Genomic DNA, 21,729 nt, shown 5'->3' with positions numbered 1-21,729 from the left:
CAGTTGAATGTTATCATTCCTTGTGAGCAATGCTTGAAGCAGTCTTTGCACAGGACGGTTCATGTTTGTGGTCCAGTTGGCTGTGAAAAACGTACATTCCTTGATAAGTAGTCAGGAGGTAGTCTGGGAATAAGACTCTTGTGGGCTGAAAGTTTTTTTTTTATTCTGTTTTGCAAGATCTTAAATATAAAGTTATGTTAAGAAAAAGAGGACACTTTGAACTTCTGAAGTGAAAAACACGACCCAAAGCTTATTTTACATAACATTTGAGCCACAGGTGGATTTGGAAGAGAACAACTGTGAGAAATATATGAGTGTGACGCATTTATTCTCTGGTCAAATGGGCATATTTATCTCTGGTCTCAGGGTGGAGCAAATCCATCAGTGATGTCACTCACATGCAGTATGTGGTTGAAATTATAAAATTTAGCAAATTTTACAATGTTTTTATTTTGTTTGGGAAATGTTAATGTGGATCGTACAATGTGCAGGTGTGATTGTAAGGCATCCAATAATTATTAATAGTGGTTTATTCCTGGCGGCTGGCACCAGGCACGTACATAGAAATCATGGGGACTAATAACAACATTTCTAATTGGACCCTTCCCCTCACTCTCACTCCCCCCAAAAAAATATGCTGCTGGGTCTCTGCACATATGTACAGTCACACAAGGGTATACCTCACAACTTTAAAGTGAGGGAGAGGGACAATGTATTGCGGGAGGTACACAGTGATTGAGATGTAGTCTCACTATGAAACCCGCTTTTATAGCTCTTATAGAACATTATGGCCACAAAATTGCCCCCCCCACCCACACACGCACATATTATGATATGTGAATTCCACCACAAAAGTTTCCTGTCATTACCTCCCACGTCTACAGTATGATAATCCTCACAGTGCCCCCGCAACGTATGACACCCTCATGTTGCTTTCACACACATTATGAGGCCTCCAGAGTGACTCCCCCCACAGTAAGATGCCCTCACACAGCATGATGGCTCCCTAAGCACCCAACTCAATATGCCATTTCCAAAGAACCTTCACACACAGTATATTGCCCCAACAGTCTACACATACTATGATAGCCATCTAGTCTGAATACAACATGATGGGCCCACAGCCCTCTACACAATATATTGTCACATAGCTCCTTACACAGTATAAAACAACCACAGCAGCCTTTAACATTGTAATGCCCTCCCATACCACCCCACTTTACTCTCAAAAGTACTGACTAACAAAATAATAAAGAAAAAATACTCACCTAGCCTAGTTCCACCAATGTGCTGCTCTTGTCTGTTGAGTGTGTGTGTCGACTGAGGATCCATGCAGCGGGCACGATCTAGTCATGTCATCACAATTGCTGCACTGAGACTCAGACGCACAAGCTGAATGGTGCAGTAGGGAGCCAACAGCTCCCTGTTCCGTCATTTTACTCCTTTGCATTTGTGACCTGAGGATGCATTACCCTTGAAATTAAGATCCCGGGCAGAGGGTGGCCATGTGGTCTGCCACTATTAGCTCTATTTCATTGAATGGCGCTAGAATCTAGCATTTTGGTTATAATGTAACAACCGTTAGGACATTGCAAAATATGGACCATGGGTGATCCATTGCCTTGGCCATTCTTTTCTAGGTAAACCATTTACTGTGTCTAATTCTCATTTAAATCCAAGGTGTCATCAGAAACTCATCATTTAAATCAGGTTTTTGTGTTAATGCAAAAAAAAAATAAATACACTTATTTTCTTCCATCTTACAGTCTTTGTTAAAAATAAAAAATAGAAATCTTGGCACTTTCAGATTGGCTATTGTTAGACTTCATGTTCTTTCAGTAACTCAGCATGTATATTAGCAGCAATAGACTCAGTCCATGTCTTTTGTATTGAAATATATAATGAAGTCAATGTGAAGGGAGGGGATCAGTGGGAGCTGTGACATTATTTAATGGGAGCCATGGCTCTTGTACTGTTAGCAATGAATCGAGGTGTTACCTGTCGCTTTAATCCAGTCTTTATTGTTAAAGAGCCTGCTGAAATGTCTTCTTGAAAATAGAGAGCAAGTAAATGTCTAAATTAACCCCAGTGGCCAGTGCAAAAATTGAAAGACTACTAATTTCATTTTTTAAATAAAGGAGGTTTCCTTTGCTATTATTTCCTTACTCTTCACAGCAATCACTTTTCTAATATATTTTCATAGATGGCTTTTTTTCTGCGGGTGCATGATGGTGTTGGTACTTTTAACCCCTTCACAACATGCGCCGTACATGTACAGCGCATGTCGTGCCTCTCCCTTTGATGTGGGCTTCGGCGTCAAGGCCACATCTTGTCTGATTTGAACAGCTGACATCTGTCCCTAACAGCTGCGGGTGGAAGAACAATCCACCCGTGGCTGTTAACCTGTTAAATCCCGCTGTCAATATCTGACAGAGACATTTAATGTGATCGTGCTGGAAGCGCATAACTAATCTTGCCCATCGGTGCCCGTGTCACTGTTGGGTTGGCATGACAACCCAAGGTCTGCAGCAGACCTCTGTGGTTGTCATTGCCAGATTGCCATTAGCACCGCTCAGCGGTCGGTGCTCATAGCAAGTGAGCATTTCTGCTACATAGAGCAAGGCTGAAGCCCTGCTGTGTGTAGCACAAGTGATCGTTTGATCGCAGCTTCAAGTCTCCCACGGAGACTATTGAAGCAAATGTAAATTAAAGTAAAAAAGTTTTTAAAAATTTAATAGTTCAAATCACCCCCCATTCACCCCATTCAAGATAAAACAATAAAAAAATACACATATTTGGTATGGCCGCATTCAGAATACACCAATCTATCAAGATATAAAAAGAATTAATCCGATCAGTAAACAATGTAGCCAAAAAAAAAAATTAATAATGCCAGAATTAGTTTTTTTTGTTTGCTGTAACTTTAAATTAAAATGCAATAACGGGCGATCAAAAGTTCATATCTACAGCAAAATGGTATCAATAAAAACATCAGCTCAGCATGCAAAAAATAAGTCTGCACCCAGCCCCTGATCCAAAAAGGTGAGATGCTAAGGGTATTGGAAAATGAAGCAATTTTTTTTAATACTTTTATTTTTTTTTACCACTTAGATAAAAAAAAAACTATACATGTTTGGTGTCTATGGACTAGTAATGACCTGGAGAATCATAATGGCAGGTCAGATTCAGCATTTGGTCAACATTGTAAAAAAAAAACCCTCAAAAAACAGCTGTGCAATTGCACTCTTTTGGCAATTTCACTGCACTTGGAATTTTTTTTTACTGTTTTCCAGTACACAATATGGTAAAGCAATGGTGTTTTTCAAAAGTACAACTCGTCCCACAAAAAACAAGCCCTCACATGGCCATATTGATGGAAAAATAAAGAAAGTTATGGCTCTGGGAAGAAGGGGAGCAAAAGTCAGAAACACAAAAACAAAAATAGGCTGTGGCATGAAGAGGTTAATATACTTTCATTACATGCACTTTGGCTCTGTGTGCATCCGGTGTGGATCACCTAGTCCTCTGTTGACATGCAGGCGTTACTTTCTGTCTGTTATATCCAATCTGCCCCTCATCTGGGCACCGGATTCAGACAGAATAAGAATGTGGGTGGATGTGCTGAAATGATTGACAGTGTATCTGAAGACTCATTATACAGGATCCATGGAGACTGATCTGAGCTTACATGCTCAGACATGCTGTCAATCATTTATAGGCAGCTCCTCTCCCATCAGGAGCAGAGTGACGTGCTATTTGCATTTCTTCCAAATCCTGTGCCCAGAAGAAGCCTGGATCCAATGTAAAAGGCTGGTAGAAGTGTCAGCATGTTAACAAAGAGTCACATCAGATGCGCTCATCGAAGAAGTGCAGGTGAAGTAATATATTAAAAAGCCATTGTTATGAGAAGTTATGAGAACATTTTAAAGGGGATCAAATAGTAATGGAAAGCTCCTTTAAGATCATGATATGAAAAAATAACTTTGCAAAATATTTTTAAGAAAATTCATGTAACGCTAAGCCTAATTTAAAAAAAGTATTTTTTTTTTATTACACAGTCCCTTTAAAAGAATATTGGTGTTTTCTTTTATTTGGGACTGCACAAAACAGTTGATTCAACTCTAGATCTTATTTTTAACAGTACTACTATCTGTTTGATATTTATTTATGTATTCATTTTGATGAATATATCAGAAAATTATTTACCTGGAAAGCCAGATCTTGTGGCAAGATCCTGTGATACTTGCGTGATATTCATTGGAAAAGAGCACTTTTGTGAAAGCTGGCTTTTCCAGCTAAACATCACAGGTGCCCTGCTGTTTGCATAGGGGCATTGTTAGTATATCTTGAAGTATAACAGCATACTTGTCTTCCATGTTTCACTGATATACATGATGCTGTCACTTAAGGGGGTTATCTAGAACCTTTGTTATTTTTTGCTATAGGGCTAATAACTAACAGTCAGGTAATTGCTAACTACAGTACCTGCCTGTTCTGCCTGTAGCCGATTTCTGCCACCTTAGAGTGGTGACAGATGACTTTTGCTGGCTATTCTGTAACTTTTGCTGATGTCACATTGACAGAGCAGTGTCTTCTCTACCACTCTGCTCTATTGACATTGATGATCTTATGGTGATTAATATCCGACTCCCGAATGCCCGACTGTGGGGATTCAGCTTTCAATCAGTAAGATGTAGGTTGTGATGCCCTGTCAACAGAGCAGACAGGAAGAGAAGGTGCTGCTCTGTTACCATGGGTGAAATGAAGCCAGGGAATCACCAGCAAGGCTGGCAGACACCGTTGTCATGCAAAGCATCTAGCAACTATCTACCTGTTAGTTCTTAGCCCTATATACACAAATAATAAAAGTCCTGGATAACCCCAGTAAACACTGCAGTCAGTTCTGATGAAGGTTAATATAAGGTGTAATTCTTGATATCATGAATGTGATCCCGAATAGTGATGATCGAGCACTAAAATGCTCGAGTGCTCAGTACTTGAATCGAGCTGTTCGGAGTCACAGATGGGCTTGACTTGAGTACCAAGTATAATGGAAATCAATAGTAAACTGGAGCATTTTTTTGGAAGACCATAACAGGAGAGCTGGGGAAGCAGGAAAATCGTGGAAATGGATGTGAAATAGCACTCAAATGGAATGGGAAAAGCATGGAGTAGACGCCTGGGTGCGTCACTGAGTCCCAGGTCGCTGCTGGGAACAATGTTGTCAGAGTATTACTCCACCTTTATGGGCTGACAATTAAACATACAAAACCGAAGAAAAAATGGATTTTACAGGAAAACATGTTTAGAAACATTCTTTCCTGTATTATTACTTGTATATAAGGCACAATTATAAAGAGAAAAAAAAGCCTTCTCCATCCCTTAGGCTGCGTGCCCACAATTAGTAATACTATCTGGATGCAGCATATTTTCACTGAGTCCAAAATGCTGCATTGTAAAGTACAAGCACTGTGGATGGGATTACCAAAAATCCCATGTCCACTGTACTTCTTTTTTACTCTGCGTAAACTCACAATTGTGCGGATTTCTGAACTACAGCATGTCAATGTCTCTTGCGGAAACGCTCAGTCTTCTGTGCCGAATTTCCCCATAAACTTGCATTAGATGCGGTAAATCCACAAATAGCACATGTGCTGTAAGTGCATTTATGCAGGTGTTTTTAGCCTGGTTTAATAAATAAATAATTTAGAAAAATAACGCAGGGTCCCCCCTATTGATAGCCAGCCAAGATGAAGCAGAGGCCTGGAAGGTTTATGGTTATTGGGCCAGAAAATACAAGCCCACAGCGGCACCAGAATTGATGCATCACATGAGATGCCCCAATGCTGATGCTTTTCCTGTCTATTCCTGAATGACCCGGTATGGTGGCAATCTGGGTAATGGTAGCTGGGGTTGATGACAGCTGTGATTTGTCAAAAATCACAGCTGGCATCAAGCCTTGGGGTTAGTCGATCAGATACCTCCAATACTAACTCGGTAATAAAAAAATAAAAATTTACACACAGAAAAAAATACTTAATCTAAATAAAGACTCCCTCACACGATCTCTTGTTCACCAATTTATCAAGAAAAAAAAGAAAAAAAAATCCCATGCAGGTTCAAAGTAATCCAACAAATCTGAAGTATTCCAGAAAAGGATACCTGAAAGACATAAAAAGACAGACATAAAGACAACGCCCTGGTTCAACCAATTTGTTACTCAAAATGTTGCCACGCAGGTCTGATGTAGTCCATGTTCCCTGATGTCTCTGGCGGGACATCAATGCTCATCATCGTCGCTGGGTCTAGCCAAGCGCATTGAGACCCAGCTTCTCTGATGAACATCGTAGTCACTTCCTGGTGCCTGTGAATAGTGCTCACTTTCCTGCTATTCACAGACGCCCAAGACATCGTGGAACGTGGACTATATCGGTCCTGTGTAAAAACATTTTGGGTGATAAATGAATAATAAATATTTACCGATCAGTTGTCATTTAATGCTGCAAATCTACTAATATAGAACTAATTTCTATATTAACTAACTCATTTGTAAATTCACCATTAGGGCAGGTGCAGATGACTGTATGTTCAGTATCACCTCTATGCTGATGACACACAGATCTACATCTCTGGACCAGATATCACCTCCCTACTAACCAGAATCCCTCAATGTCTGTCCACTATTTCATCCTTCTTCTCCGCTAGATTTCTGAAACTTAACATGGACAAAACAGAATTCATCATCTTTCCCCCATCTCACGCGACCCCCCCAATGAACCTATCCATTACAGTACATGGCTGCCCACTCTCCCCAGTCCCACAAGCTTGCTGCCTCGGGGTAATCCTTAACGCTGATCTCTCCTTCAAACCACATATCCAAGCCCTTTCCACTTCCTGCCAACTTCAACTCAAAAATATTTCACGAATCCGTACATTCCTCAACCAAGAATCTGCAAAAACCCTAGTCCATGCCCTCATCATCTCTCACCTTGACTACTGCAACCTCCTGCTCTGTGTCCTCCCCTCTAACACTCTCGCTCCCCTCCAATCTATTCTAAACTCTGCTGCCCGACTAATCCACCTGTCCCCCCGCTATTCCCCGGTCTCTCCCCTCTGTCAATCCCTTCACTGGCTCCCCATTGCCCAGAGACTCCACTACAAAACCCTAACCATGACGTACAAAGCCATCCACAACCTGTCTCCTCCATACATCTGTGACCTCGTCTCCCGGTGCTTACCTACAGGCAACCTCCGATCCTCACAAGATCTCCTTCTCTACTCCCCTCTTATCTCCTCTTCCCACAATCGTATACAAGATTTCTCTCGCGTATCACCCCTACTCTGGAACCCTCTACCACAACACATCAGACTCTCTCCTACCATCGAAACCTTCAAAAAGAGCCTGAAGACCCACCTCTTCCGACAAGCCTACAACCTGCAGTAACCACCGATCAACCAAACCGCTGCATGACCAGCTCTATCCTCACCTACTGTATTCTCACCCATCCCTTGTAGATTGTGAGCCTTCGCGGGCAGGGTCCTCTCTCCTCCTGTACCAGTTATGACTTGTATTGTTTAAGATTACTGTACTTGTTTTTATTATGTATACCCCTCCTCACATGTAAAGCGCCATGGAATAAATGGCGCTATAACAATAAATAATAATAATAATAATAATAATGTTCTCCACTTGAGAAAATAGGTGAAATTATGCTAATCACACTGTTCAGAGTTTTATCAGTGTGTGATTAGAGTTTACTCAGATTTTGTCGGATGTGGAGAATTTAAAAAGAAAAAGATAAAAAAAAAATGTCTCCTTCTACTCCATTCTGTCAGTCTGTGAAAATCGGACAACACTCGGATAACATCTGACTGTGGTGGGATTTTTTCCATGGACTCATACACTTGAATTGCTAAGTGCAATATGATTATCAGAGGCAAATCATGGATGCTGTTATTTTTTTCCTCTGACCATCCAGGTGTAGACTGATGTTTTGACTGATCGCACTCTGACTAAAACTATGGTCGTCTACACGAACCCTAATTGTCAATTTCAGATGTACAATTTGTGTGCACAAAGTCCACATTTAGTTTCAGCATAACCAGTGCACACAGTCTTTTTGCAGACATTTTGGAGCACAAACTGGGTAGAAGATCCAAAACGAGACATTTTAAGGAGTTTTGAGTTTTGAGGATGAGTAGCCTTTCTGCCAAGTTTCAGCTCAGTTTCTGCTTTGAAAGGTCTTCGAAAAACACTGCTCATAGCTTTAACAAGTTTTCTAGAACACAATAGTACAGGGAATAATAGTGTATCTAAAAATTATTATGGTATCTTAACAGATTGGTATGTGCATTACACTGTCAGAAAAAAAGTAAATTTTTATCAAATTTATTTTTGCAATTAATTTGTAAAGATTAATTCTAAGCCGCTATATACCACTTATATTGTTTTCTGTAGCTAAGTTTTCCTTTTATAGAAATTGTGCATACCCCTAGTCAATTCTCATTGTCTTATGGTTAACTCTACTGTTTGTACTGTATTCTCTCTTATGAAATGTATAATAATAAATACTGTAAGTCTTTTCCTAGGAAACATGCTGTGATATTTAGAGACTCTATTTTGCCATGTTTTGCAAGTTTAGTTAGTTTTGGTCTGCAGTTGTAGCATTTTCCTTTCTTTTAGCGATTTTTACTTCTCTGATAATTCTCCTGTGTCAAGCTTTCTTTGTATTAGTAAAGGGTTTTGGCATTTCTCTGTTCTTTTCTCCTGTAATGTGATAGTCTGAACTTAGCAGAAGGAAGGGAGCGCTTACTGTGCCTCTCATGAATATTCAGAAGCAATCAACTGACGACAACAGGAAACCTGGCATTCTGAGTCCTCACTGCAAAATTCCATATTATTAATACTGACAAAGTCGCATAGCATTTAAGAGACAGACTAATTTTAAGACCAAACTGATTTTTAAAAGAACTCGAGAAAAACATACCAGTAGAGATTAGTAGCCAGTAGTACAGCCATTTTTGTCATTTGTAGCTGCCAGTCATTAAAGTGACAATCCACCTTATTTGCACCGTGTGCATGGTGCATGTTGTGCCATAAATGCTCTTGACCTGCAATGCGAAAATGTCTATAGTCTTTTTTCCATATATTTAGGAATGTGCTAAAAAAAGCCTAGGGAACCAATACAGAAGATCACAGAAATGTCTAGCACATAGTATTTTGGGGGCTAACTTCACACAAACATATAAACATGTTGTCTAAGTTTCACCCAGAAAATATGTATAATTTTTTTCTCATTTGTTACTTCTATTCAATTTGTGTATAATCCATTTTATACATCAGCAGTTATTAAAAATATACCAAAAAGACTAAATACAGTGTCATTTGTTAAAGAATTGCAATGTATTATTAGAAAATGGATGCTATATGGTGGCTCCGTATGGCATCCGATTTTTTGGTGCGCCCAAAGACTTGAATAAGAGAGTTTCATCCAACAGGCGGGAGAAACTAATGCATGCTGCTTTTTTTTCAATGACAAATTGGTTCATGAAAAAAAGCGCTCATCTGTACTGCCCGATTGTATGACATTGGTCTGCGTGCTGTCCATTTTTGTCATGGTCAACGCTCAGACCGAAAATATGGTCCTCTAAACTTGGCCTCACAGTGGGAGCCAATGTATCTGCATGGCAAACAGTTGCATACATCAAGGTCAAACATTTGGCTATTAGGTCTGGAACTTCAACATATTCTTGCATGAATACTAATCCCATATATAGTGATGGATCGCTGAAGTTACCTTCACGTAGTTAATTCACGTAAGAATAGAAATAGATTGTAGTTTATTCCCAAATGCATTTCTAGAGCTAACGGACCTCTTCCTCAGGGAAACCACAATAAAGATCTAGTCTAATAGGAAATCATTCAGAATTTATTACATTTTTAAGAATTTTAGCTTCATAACTAATTTGATGAAAACCTATTTCTCTCTGAATAATTTTAAGTATTATGAATTCCTAATATTGTTAGACACAAAAATAAAACTAAATTGTTCTTGATTTAGAGCCGTAAGAAAAATAATTTATGAACATTTCTTTGATAAACCAATTTGGAGGATTTATGTTTGGGACAAATAAAAAATCAGCTTTCAATGAATGTAATCCAAATGAGTACTGTTCCCTTTCTTTTTCTTTTACAGAATATAGCATTATCCATAGTCCATCAACACCCATTAAAGATTCAGATTCTGATCGATTACAGCGAGCATCGGAGGGAAAATCAAGGGGACGAGGACGCAGAAACAACAACCCATCCCCACCTCCAGACTCTGACCTTGAAGTATGTAATACAGTAACCTGAGCCCAAGAGAAATAACTTATTTCCCAGTAGAATCCATTAAACATTAGTCACGTTGGATGTTTCTTAGAAAAATAACATAGCTAGTTAAGGTGTTTGCAGTTTTAATTTTTTTATTGTTTATTTAATTTTTGCAGAGATTAATAATTCATTGCAGCCTACATGTGCAAGAGTATGCAGAATATGTAGGTCAGAAGAAAATGCACCTATTAAATGAATTCCTATTTTATTATTACTATCCTGCATAGTAAATTATTAATTTAATTCCATTGAATTTTTGGACATCGATAATATATACTGTAAGTGATATCTGTAATTTGTATGTATCACCTTCTCATGTACAGCACCATGGAATCAATGGTGCTATTTAAATAAATAATAATAATAAATAATAATATACAATTTTTTTTCTCTTTTTAATTATCTAAATATTACTATTTCTTCATTGATTTTTTTAGAGAGTATTTATTTGGGATTTGGATGAGACAATCATTGTTTTCCACTCATTATTGACAGGATCCTATGCAAACAGATATGGAAGGGTGAGTGAAAAAAAGCAGAACATTTCTTTCCTTTTATTTGACCTGAGAAATGTTGGGGTTACCCTCAGACTTTGTATAGCATGACAGCTGCAGTCCATTCAGTTTCTGTCGCACAATCACCTTTTTTGAGATTTTTTATGTAATTATGTAAAAATTATATTAGAATTATAAGCCTCATTTTCTGTAGAACTACAAAAATCTTTGTGCAGCATCAATCTTTACAGGGGTATATCCGTCATCATGGACATTTATGGTTTATCTAAAGAATTTATAAATGTCTCGTACATATAGTACCATTGGTGGAACCTTCTGAGCTAGGCATTTCCTCTATATGGCTTCCCCTGGACAGATGTCTGAACAGTTGGGCCCCTGTCCTGCTCAGTCAGGCCCCTGCCCTGCTCTGCTCTTAATAAGGGCAGAGACAGACTGCCGTATTTCTCATGCGATAATCGCATAGTAAACCTCGTACTGGCTGTCGGCTCTCCTGACCTGAGCTTGACAGCTGCATAGTAATCCATCACGCTGTCTAGCTCAGGTCAGGAGAGGTGCCGGCCAGTCCGTGAAGTGCAATGCGATTCTCGCACGAGAAATACGGCCGTCTGTCTCTGCCCTAACATTAACGTTGGCTGACACATGATGGAGTTTTAATACTAGAGACAGGATAGGACTGCCCTGGTTGGGTACACATTTTTGCAGTGGTATGGCTTTATGCTTTTTGATCAAAATAATGTTAACCAAGCACTCTATGTTATTTATCTATTTACTTACGATAGGGTATATACTCATTTAGTTTGTTTTTTTTTCCGGGGGAGAGGTTTGTCTGTGAAATGGCCACAGTCTGACCATGCTCTTGCACACTGCACTGCTAACTTATTCTCCTCCTCATTTCTTTGGTTTTGCATCTCTGGAACCTGCATCAAACTTGAGAAGAGAGTTCATCTTGTATCATTGTCAGAGCAGAAGTGCTAATACACTGTACTCTTCTCTGACTTCTTAGGCTACTTTCCCATTAGCGTCGTGCCCTGCACGTCGCAATGCGACGTTGCGGCGCACTGACGCATACTGTGCAAGCGCCGCACAACGGGGGCAGCGGATGCTGTTTTTCAACGCATCCGCTGCCCCATTGTGAGGTGCGGGGAGGCGGGGGTGGAGTTCTGGCCACGCATGCGCAGTCGGAAATGCTGCAGACGATGCACCAAAAAACATTACATGCAATGTTTTTTGGTGGCGACGGTCCGACGCAACACGACGCAACCGTCGCACGACGGTTGCAACGTGTGGCAATGCGTCGCACTGCATCACTAATAAAAGTCTATGGAGAAAAAACGCATCCTGCAAGCAATTTTGCAGGATGCGTTTTTTCTGCAAAACGACGAATAGCGACGTGCAGTGCACGACGCTAGTGTGAAAGAGGCCTAAGAAAGTTCATAAAATAGTCAAACAAGGATGCACAGTTATTTTTGGAACAAAGAGATCAGTATTTGCATGGCCACTTCATTACTAGTTAAACAAGACAGGCACAGTTTTTAAGACAAATGCGAATCCCATAAGTGGTACCTGTAGCGACTGTATCTAACATTTCCTGTAAGTATATCATAAACGTCCAAAATTGGACAACCTCTTGCCAAAAGACTAAATTGGCCATACCTACCAACTTTATTTAAAATGACTGATAATATATTGTCGATTGATTTTATCATGTCAATGTTATGTTTCATGACCGTGCATGGCCAATATGGCTCCCATTATTATACAACCACCACCCACCAATTGTGATAAACCCAATCACAAAACAAATAAAAACATGACACCAAAATTCTTTTGAATAATTATGGCCACAGCGGCCAGTTTATTAACAAACAAACAAAAAACATTGTATTCAACATTAGCATAATTTATGCAAATTAGAGGGGAGGGTTCTTGGAGCCCACCGGGAAAAATTCTGGCTTAAATTATTTTGGCAAAACCAAAAAACATAAAACACCTCAATTTTACCCCCAGCTGTACCACCAGCTCGAAGGCACCATAATTCCCATTTTTGGGAAAAAATTAACCACCACCAGCTCCCAGGGTAAACACCCCGTCCAGAGCCTGTAACCAAAATGCCAGAACACCAAACCCGTTTGACTGTCCGGAATTTCCTTCAAATTCCTTCGCCGCTGAATCCGCATAAACTCCAAGAACCCCAACCCCCCGCCACAAACTCGCAGCCCTGAACACCTCAGGCCTGTGAGTGCCCCAAAGCCACCAACGCTTTTTCAATTCCTTCCTGAATGGACAAGGCCCATAAATCAATGCCAATCTCGTTCAGGTGCACCCCGTCTTCCTTCCAAAATTCACCAACACCTGACTCTAAATCGAAATGCCACACACAAATACCTCCATTTCTGGATACAAACTTGCTAATAGCTCTATTTAACTTCACACGAGCCCTGTTGATCCCCTTTACGGACCGTGCACCCCTCCATTTTTTACGGGGGACAATATCTGACCATACCGTTAATACCCCAGGGAAGGACACCCACAACCGGAGAAAATCAGAACGAATATCCCTTATGAAATCCTTCACCGGTTTGGCGCCTAAATCATTCCCACCCAAATGAAACACCACACTATCCGGAAAACCGAGCCACCGAACTAAAGCATCCGTACGGCTGAAATCCAATTGCCTACCGTCAGGCCTGGCATCCGCCCGAAGCGCCCCCCAATAAGCAAATGAATGTCCGAAAATCCAGACAAGATAAGGATCCAGACCTGCAATATACAATAACAGTAACCGTTAAAATAAAGCCAGTTACAAAAAACAAACCTTTAATGCCGAATATAAGACAAATAACAGCTTGAACTCCCGCGTCCAATACGCTTTATGACCTCAGGCCCCAAGCCTAGGCTATCCACCTCCGACGCTGCCCCAATCCTGAAGGAATGCGATCCAAATTCGTCCCGCGAAAAAACCAAGGCCCTCAAGCATCTATGCATAACTGCAATGAATTGGAAACGGGACAAGAACACCCCATCCTGGTGGCACAACAGTGGGCCAACACGACCAGCCCATAAACTCCAGTACACCCGTAAGCATTGTTCAGGGCACATAACTGACCCCGTAACCTTACCTAAAACAACCCTTTTACCAACCCCCATTTGATCTGTCTTGGAACGCCGGATCCAAAACACGATGCCCCCGTCCAAAAATCCACATCCTGAGCCAATAAACCACCCGCAGTAACCCTGCTGCGTGACACCAACTCCCCCACTCGTAATGCCCCAAAAAAGGCCAGGGAAAAAGCCAACCGAAACAACACTGCTTCGAAATGAGAGCAACACAAATCAACCAAAACAACACCCAAACGTTCAAGAACCTGAAACGATATAGGCCTGCGCCCATCAACCCTTCTAATATCCCTACGATAACCTTTTAATGCCTGCCGCACTAAAAAATTCTTCATCACGTCTACCGAGCCCTCCAACTTAAAACCAAATGCTAACCCAGTCACAAACTTATTAACTTTGGAAACCGACCAACCTGCCTCAGCTGCCCTACCGACCAAAAACAAAACAGCTAACAACTTGTCCTCTTCGGACTCCAAGTCCCACCTGTCCAACACCGAACTACGCCAAACCTGCCAGGAAGCTTCATATGCCACCCAAGTCTGATTCGTAACTGAAGCCCGAATCAACCGTCCCGCTCCTCCATAGGAATCCGCCACAAGTGCGAAGGGCATACCGCTCCTGCTGCGTCCGCTTCTGGTGCCAGCTCCCGGAAACGCTCCCACTGTAAACGAGATAATGCATCTGCTAACGAATTTTGAACGCCCGGAACATGCACCGCCGAAATCCAAGTATTGATCCTCAAACATCTTAAGACCAGCTCTCTTACCAACTTTATCACTGGCGGAGACTATGCCAATAGCGAATTGATCACCGCCACCACACTCATGTTGTCACAATGAAATCTAATCCTGCGATTCGCAAACGTGTCCCCCCAAATGAACACTGCCACCACAATGGGAAACAACTCCAACAAAGCAAGATTCTTCGTGAAACCGCTCGTGTGCCAGGAATCCGGCCACGCTCCAACACTCCAATGACCAGCGCAATAGGCCCCGTAACCTACACTGCCTGCTGCATCCGTGTAAATTTCGCTGTCAAAATTGTTAACCACCTGCTGCTGCATCAAAGAGCGACCGTTATAGTGCACCAAAAAATTATGCCATACCAACAAGTCGTCCTTATGCTCCTGACCAAGTCGAATGAAGTGATGCAGAGCACGCACCCCCGCCGTCGCCCTGGACAACCTCCGACAAAATATACGTCCCATGGGCAGGATCCTGCACGCAAAGTTCAGCCAACCAAGCAAAGACTGCAACTCTTTCAATGTGACCTTCTTGAGCCTAACCACGCGACCCACCTCCTGCTTCAGAGGCAACAATTTATCATCAGGCAACCGGCATTCCATGTTTTCTGAGTCTATCAAGATCCCAAGAAAACACAAAACCGTACAAGGGCCCTCGGTTTTTGCCTTAGCAAGGGGAACGCCAAAATGATCCGCCACCCACTCCATAGCAGCCAGTAAATTCCTACACACATTCGAATCCGGAGGACCTATGAACAAAAAGTCATCCAAATAATGAATGACAGATGAGACACCAGCCACCTCTCTAACAACCCATTCCAGAAAGGTACTAAACGTCTCGAACAAGGAACACGAAATGGCACAACCCATCGGGAGACATCTGTCCGCGTAATAACTATCATTCCAAAACATACCCAACAACGGTATACTGTCCGGATGAATAGGAAGCAAACGAAAAGCAGACTCCACGTCCATCTTTGCCAACATAGCTCCCGGCCCATACAAACGCACCCAGTGAACTGCCATATCAAATGATGTATAAACAACCGAACACAACTCCTGAGAAATGCCATCATTCACAGACAACCCCTACGGGTATGACAAATGATGAATTAGGCGAAATTTATTCGGCTCTTTTTTGGGAACCACCCCCAACGGAGAAATGATCATCCCGTCAATCGGTAAACAAGGAAACGGCCCAGCAATTCACCCTAACTCCACCTCCTTATTCAACTTGTCACTCACCACACCTGCATGAACCATAGCTGACCTCAAGTTTTTAAGCGCAAATGGAACAACATGTTCCGGGGGAGGAATACGAAAACCGTCCGCAAAACCCTGTGTAATAACACTAGCCTTTTCCCGATCTGTATACCTACTTAGAAAGGGGGCCATCTTTTCCAACCTCACTGGAGTCACCCCCTTGACCGGTACCCACTGCCGGCTTGCCTCTTGCTTTCTTGAAGCATTTGGAAGCCCCGTGCGAACCTCCGTTGCAATGGGAACACACATGTTTAAACTTGCAGGTGTTACCGAATTTACACTGGCCCTCATTAAATTGCCAGCAAGTTCCCGTTTTTTCCTTAGCTCCCTGTCCTCCCTGACCACTGCTGCTGGGTCCCGCCTACTGGCCGGCATTGCTTCCGCTCCCATGAAAGGACTGCCCGTACCTACTTGGAGCCATCACTTTTAACCAGAGCCCTATGTCCTTCTGATCCCAACGTATCTCAGGCCGAACCGCCTTCCTCTACCTGAACTGTTCATCATAGCGCAACCACGCCTGTCCACCATATGTACGTTGCGCCTCCCCAATCGCATCCAGATAACAAAATAAACCAGAACAATTCTCAGGAACCTTCTCACCTATTACACTCGCTAGTATAGCAAACGCTTGTAACCAGTTAACAAACGTCTGCGGTATAAGTCGCCACCTCCTCTTCTCCTCTTCCTCTTTCTTACTATCATCCTTTTTTCCTTTTTCAAGATTAAATTTCTCTAGCGGGAGTAATGAAAATATCTCCACATAATCATCGCGCCAGATCTTTTCCTTAACCTCCTTCTTCAAATGAGCCCCCAACGGCCCTTCAAAACAGACGTAAACCTCGCCTTTAGCTCTATCATCCAACTTCACCGAGTCTCCTTTATTCTTTTCCGTTTGCACGGACACTGACACACCAGACACCGATGGCGACTGCTCACCCGTTAACAAACACCCCGTATCAATTACAGATGGCTCCACCACCCCAGACCCAGGGGTCCATGCCCTGGCTGGTGATACCCCCGCCTCTCTTCCTGCCCCGCTCTGCAAGCTGCTCAAAAGTTGCGAAACACTCGCCAATACATCCCGCAGTGCGGGCTCCGACAAACCACTGCTCCCCCCAATAGAAGGCGCCCGCCTCCCCGACGCCTGATCAACTCTAACCTCCCCATCAAAAGCCCCTCTGGGCGACAAACCAGACAAAGAGTGATACTCACCGAGCTGCACAGGTGCTGTGTCCCTGCCAGCCGTTCGTCCTGCATCCTGCCGGTCATCACCAACATCCTGATCGCCGTCAGAAAGAGATTCTTCAGCACCGTCGTGCTGCTCCCGGCCCGCGCCCCTGGCCTCCACATCACCAGGGGGGACCGGAGCGTCAGCTGCTCCTCGCTCGACCGACCTTCTCCCAGACCTGGACCGTACTTGTCCTGAAGGCCTCAGCTCCCCCTCTGGCACCTGACCACTCCTCCTGCCAGGCAGGGGTCCATCACTGCCTGCCGCTCTTCCTGTCCTGTGCCCATCTGTCATTGTCCTCTGCTCAGACGCCGCCTGCAACACAGCTTCCCCCGCCAGCTGATGTCCTGTGTGCCCTCTGGACATTCCTGCTCCTGCCGTACCCTGTCCACTGCTGCTGGAACGATCATCCATACCGCTGGAGCCTGCTGCCATAGAAGCGCTGCCACTTGCTCTGGCCGCCATGGTGTTCCCCCGGGGCTCCAGTCCTGCCACTGCTGATCTTCTGGTCCTCTGTGCCGGGGACCGCGCAGCTGCAGCGGTAACATCCGGCGCCGCTCCTCCTCGTTGCGCTCCACTCCTGCTGCAAGCGCCAGCCGGCCGGCATGGAGGATTCCTGCCGGAGGGGACACAGCGGGGGGACGCCACACCGCTGCACCCAGCCTCCGCAGGGTCCCCGGAGGGGCTCCTAGGCCTGCGCCGACCGCGCGCTCACCTATGGTGAGAGTCGTTGCAGGGGCCTCGTGCGCCAGCCTCTCCTGCTGCTTGCCTCCTGAGCTCCGGCTGTACCGAGCAGTGCCGTCAGCTGCTCCTCCAGCCAACCGCCTCTCCTGGACCTGGCTGCCTCCCGGAGACGACTCACCAACGCATCCACCGATTCCATGTTCCTGAGGTAAGGCAGATATGGAGGGGTGTGCTGTTCTGTCACTTTCGGAACTTCCTAACTGCCAGTGTGCCCCGTTTTCCCGCACTTTCTGCCTATATAGCCCCCCACCACCACCCCCACTCACAAACCCCTCCCACAGCACCTAACAACCAATAAAATTTACTCAATTTTATTTAAAAAGAGCCCATGCCCAAGCACAGTCATGGGGGGCCTACATACAGCTCCGCCTATTCCTGCCCCCTCCTATATGTGTTAAAAGGAGACTGAAAGCACAGAATGACTGTTCAAACCAAGTATGGGCACTCTGTACACCCTTGGCATAAAACTTTTTGATGTTTAGTTAACATTATTCAGAATATATGTGGCCATTTCCAAATGAAAATCTATGGTACCTACATACATAGCTATGACCAGCGGATATCTATTCTACCAAAATAAATAGTTATCATGACTTATTGAAATTTGTGCTATCAGTTGAAAAATTGTTTTACAATTTTCAGGATCAATTTTACAATAGTAGCATTTTTTAACATCATCTAAAAAAAATCCACTTGCAAAGATATCATACTTCTTACCTTACAAATGGAGTTTCTTTTGGGCAAAAAAAAATATACCAGGAAAAATTTATTTTCTCAAACATTTTCCCAAAAGCATGACTGATGTCATTCTTAGTCTTTGGGTGGAGGTTTCCTTTACAGCTTTAGTTCGCTAAAAAATATTTAACTCTTCTGAATTCAATATTATAAACACATTTACCCCTAGTATACATATTATATAATATATATTATATATATATAATTATAAGTAGAGACTAACAAATCTTCAAAAATTCCCTACTGATTTTAATGCATGACATTCACTTTGTTTTGACTTCAGCAAACTGATTCCGCTATAATTCCTACAATGTGAAAATTCCGGTTGATGAAATACAGATTCTATGCGAGCACTATAACTTTGGTAGACTGCTGTTCATCAAAGTTGGTATTTTCTGTTATCAAATAGCATTTATACAGTAATTGGAGTGAAAAAGCTTGAATTGATCTAGGGTTTTTGTCCTGCAATTTTCCTGTAATAGAGGCTGGGATCACATATTAAAGCCATAGTTTTTTAAAAAAAGGCAGTAATTTAGATGCTGGAGCTCATTTGTAATAGGCGATGCCTACACATTTCAGACAGGACATGACTCTATACTTGTCTGTAAAGAACAATAGCCCAGGGCTGTGGAATGAATGGCACAAAAGGTCAATTAGCCTACCAATAATAATGTGTGCTTTTAGTGAAAGGAGGGCGGAGATGGGAAGGTGATTCTCTTCTTATCTTATTAGGCAGTACTTACTTTACCTAATGCATCAGCAATCTTCACATTAGAGGTAATTGCTACTGTTCTACAGCCAGAGTAGATGAAAGATAGCAATTTTTAGTCGCTAGATATATGTGTAGTTGCCATGACAAAATAAGTCCGGGTTCTTTACTTGATTTCCTGGGGACAATACATTTCTCATTACACTGAATGAAATCTTTATTGTATAAATGTAGTTGTCTTGGCAACAGCCTAGGTAAAATGAGTAAAATAGGAATTGTAGTTGTGAAACTGATCTTACTAGGAAAAATCTACTTTGTGGGAGACTCCATAAGCAGCCAAATCCCAATAGATCCCATCACTGAACAGTGTAAATTAAGACTTTAATTGGCAATGTCTTGGTCTTGTATTTCCATTATTGAATAAACAGGACCACTTAGCCAAACCATGCATGCATGTTTATGAGGGGGTAACTGAAATTACTCCCACCTAAATAAGCATTTGACCTATAACTATCATATAACTCCCATACACATGAATAAAGTCAGTCAAACATACCAACTTTCATGGTACCGGATGACCACCTAGTGTGTTTAAGTCATCCCCGAACAGATAATCTGGGAAAGATAAGGATCTGATAATATATATATATATATATATATATATATATATATATATATATATATATATATATATATATATATATATATATATATATATATATATATATATATATATATATATATATATATATATATAATGTAAGAAAGCAGGAGGTAAGATCCTGACTGGCAGATATGTGTCATCGATGTGGTTGTCTTCAATAATATAAAAGTCTATACCGGTAACACTAGGATACTGAAAGAGTTTTAATCTGTTTTTTTAGACAGAAAAATCTTTAAATGAGAAGGTGTGTCCAAACTGTTGGTCCGTACTGTATACACTGTATTGTCTGATCTATGCTAACTTACAACTGGAAATCACAAATTTTAAGTAGAGACTAACAAATCTTCAAAAATTCTCTACTGATTTAAAAGCATGACATTCACATTGTTTTGACTCCAGCAAACTGATTCCGTTTTAATTACTACAATGTGAAAATTCCGATTGATAAATTGCGGATTCTATGAAAGCGCTGTAATTTTGGTCTATACCGGTTATACTACGTTACTGAGAGAGTTTTAATTTGATTGTTTTTGGGGTACGAGATTTAGGATCAACCAAAAGAGTCTAGGTGGGAAAGGTCATCTCCCTAACCCAACCTGGGACTTACAGGCCTAATAACAGCAGCTGGAACTGAACAGAAGTGTTTGTCTGGTGAACACATTTAATATTACCTGGGTTACTTCTGCCCGGAATATTGAGATAGGTGGGCCTGACAAAATTACTTTGTTCATTGTATCTGACGAAAGAATTGTTAATGTTATGCATTTGTACTGGAGAAAAGCAGCAATTTTAATTTGGAGCTGTAAAGTTTATAATGGACCATAAACCTTATGCTGTTGTGTATGCACGCGGCTACCAGGGCTGAAAGCCTACTATATATATATATATATATATATATATATATATATGTATATACACAGTAAAGACCAAAAATTTGGACACACCTTCTCATTTAAAGATTTTTCTGTATTTTCATGACTATGAAAATTGTACATTCATACTGAAGACATCAAAACTATGAATTAACACATGTGGAATTATATACTTAACAAAAAAGTGTGAAACAACTGAAATTATGTCTTATATTCTAGGTTCTTCAAAGTAGCCACCTTTTGCTTTGATGACTGCTTTGCACACTCTTGGCATTCTCTTGATGAGCTTCAAGAGGTAGTCACCACAAATTGTCTTCCATCAATCTTGAAGGAGATCCCAGAGATGCTTAGCACTTGTTGGCCCTTTGGCCATCTCGATTGGGTTCAGGTCTGATGACTGTGGAGGCCAGGTCATCTGGCGTAGCACCCCATCACTCTCCTTCTTGGTCAAATAGCCCTTACACAGCCTGGAGATGTGTTGGGGGTCATTGTCCTGTTGAAAAATAAATGATGGTCCAACTAAACGCAAACCGGATGGAATAGCATGCCGCTGCAAGATGCTGTAGTAGCCATGCTGGTTCAGTATGCCTTCAATTTTGAATAAATCCCCAACAGTGTCACCAGCAAAGCACCCCTACACCATCACACCTCCTCCTCCATGCTTCATGGTGGGAACCAGGCATGTATAGTCCATCCGTTCACCTTTTCTGCATCGCACAAAGACACAAAGTGGCTGGAACCAAAGATCTCAAATTTGGACTCATC

At 42.0% G+C, this 21,729-nt stretch overlaps 1 protein-coding gene across 2 annotated transcripts in view; it reads left to right on the top strand.

Moving 5' to 3' along the window:
• The window catches only part of EYA1 (EYA transcriptional coactivator and phosphatase 1), a 171,796-nt gene that overhangs the window by 70,511 nt on the left and 79,556 nt on the right, over nucleotides 1-21,729 (top strand). For both annotated transcript variants that reach the window (XM_077270648.1, XM_077270646.1), the window contains exons 10-11: nucleotides 10,197-10,336; nucleotides 10,813-10,896. In XM_077270648.1, the coding sequence (XP_077126763.1) occupies nucleotides 10,197-10,336; nucleotides 10,813-10,896 (224 nt within the window). The remainder of the gene's footprint in view (nucleotides 1-10,196; nucleotides 10,337-10,812; nucleotides 10,897-21,729) is intronic.

The sequence above is a fragment of the Ranitomeya variabilis genome, chromosome 6 (assembly GCF_051348905.1).
Source record: "Ranitomeya variabilis isolate aRanVar5 chromosome 6, aRanVar5.hap1, whole genome shotgun sequence".
NCBI classification, from domain to species: Eukaryota; Metazoa; Chordata; class Amphibia; order Anura; family Dendrobatidae; genus Ranitomeya; species Ranitomeya variabilis.
The sequence above is the reverse complement of the archived record's forward strand: the minus strand, read 5'-3'. Positions and strand labels throughout refer to the sequence as shown.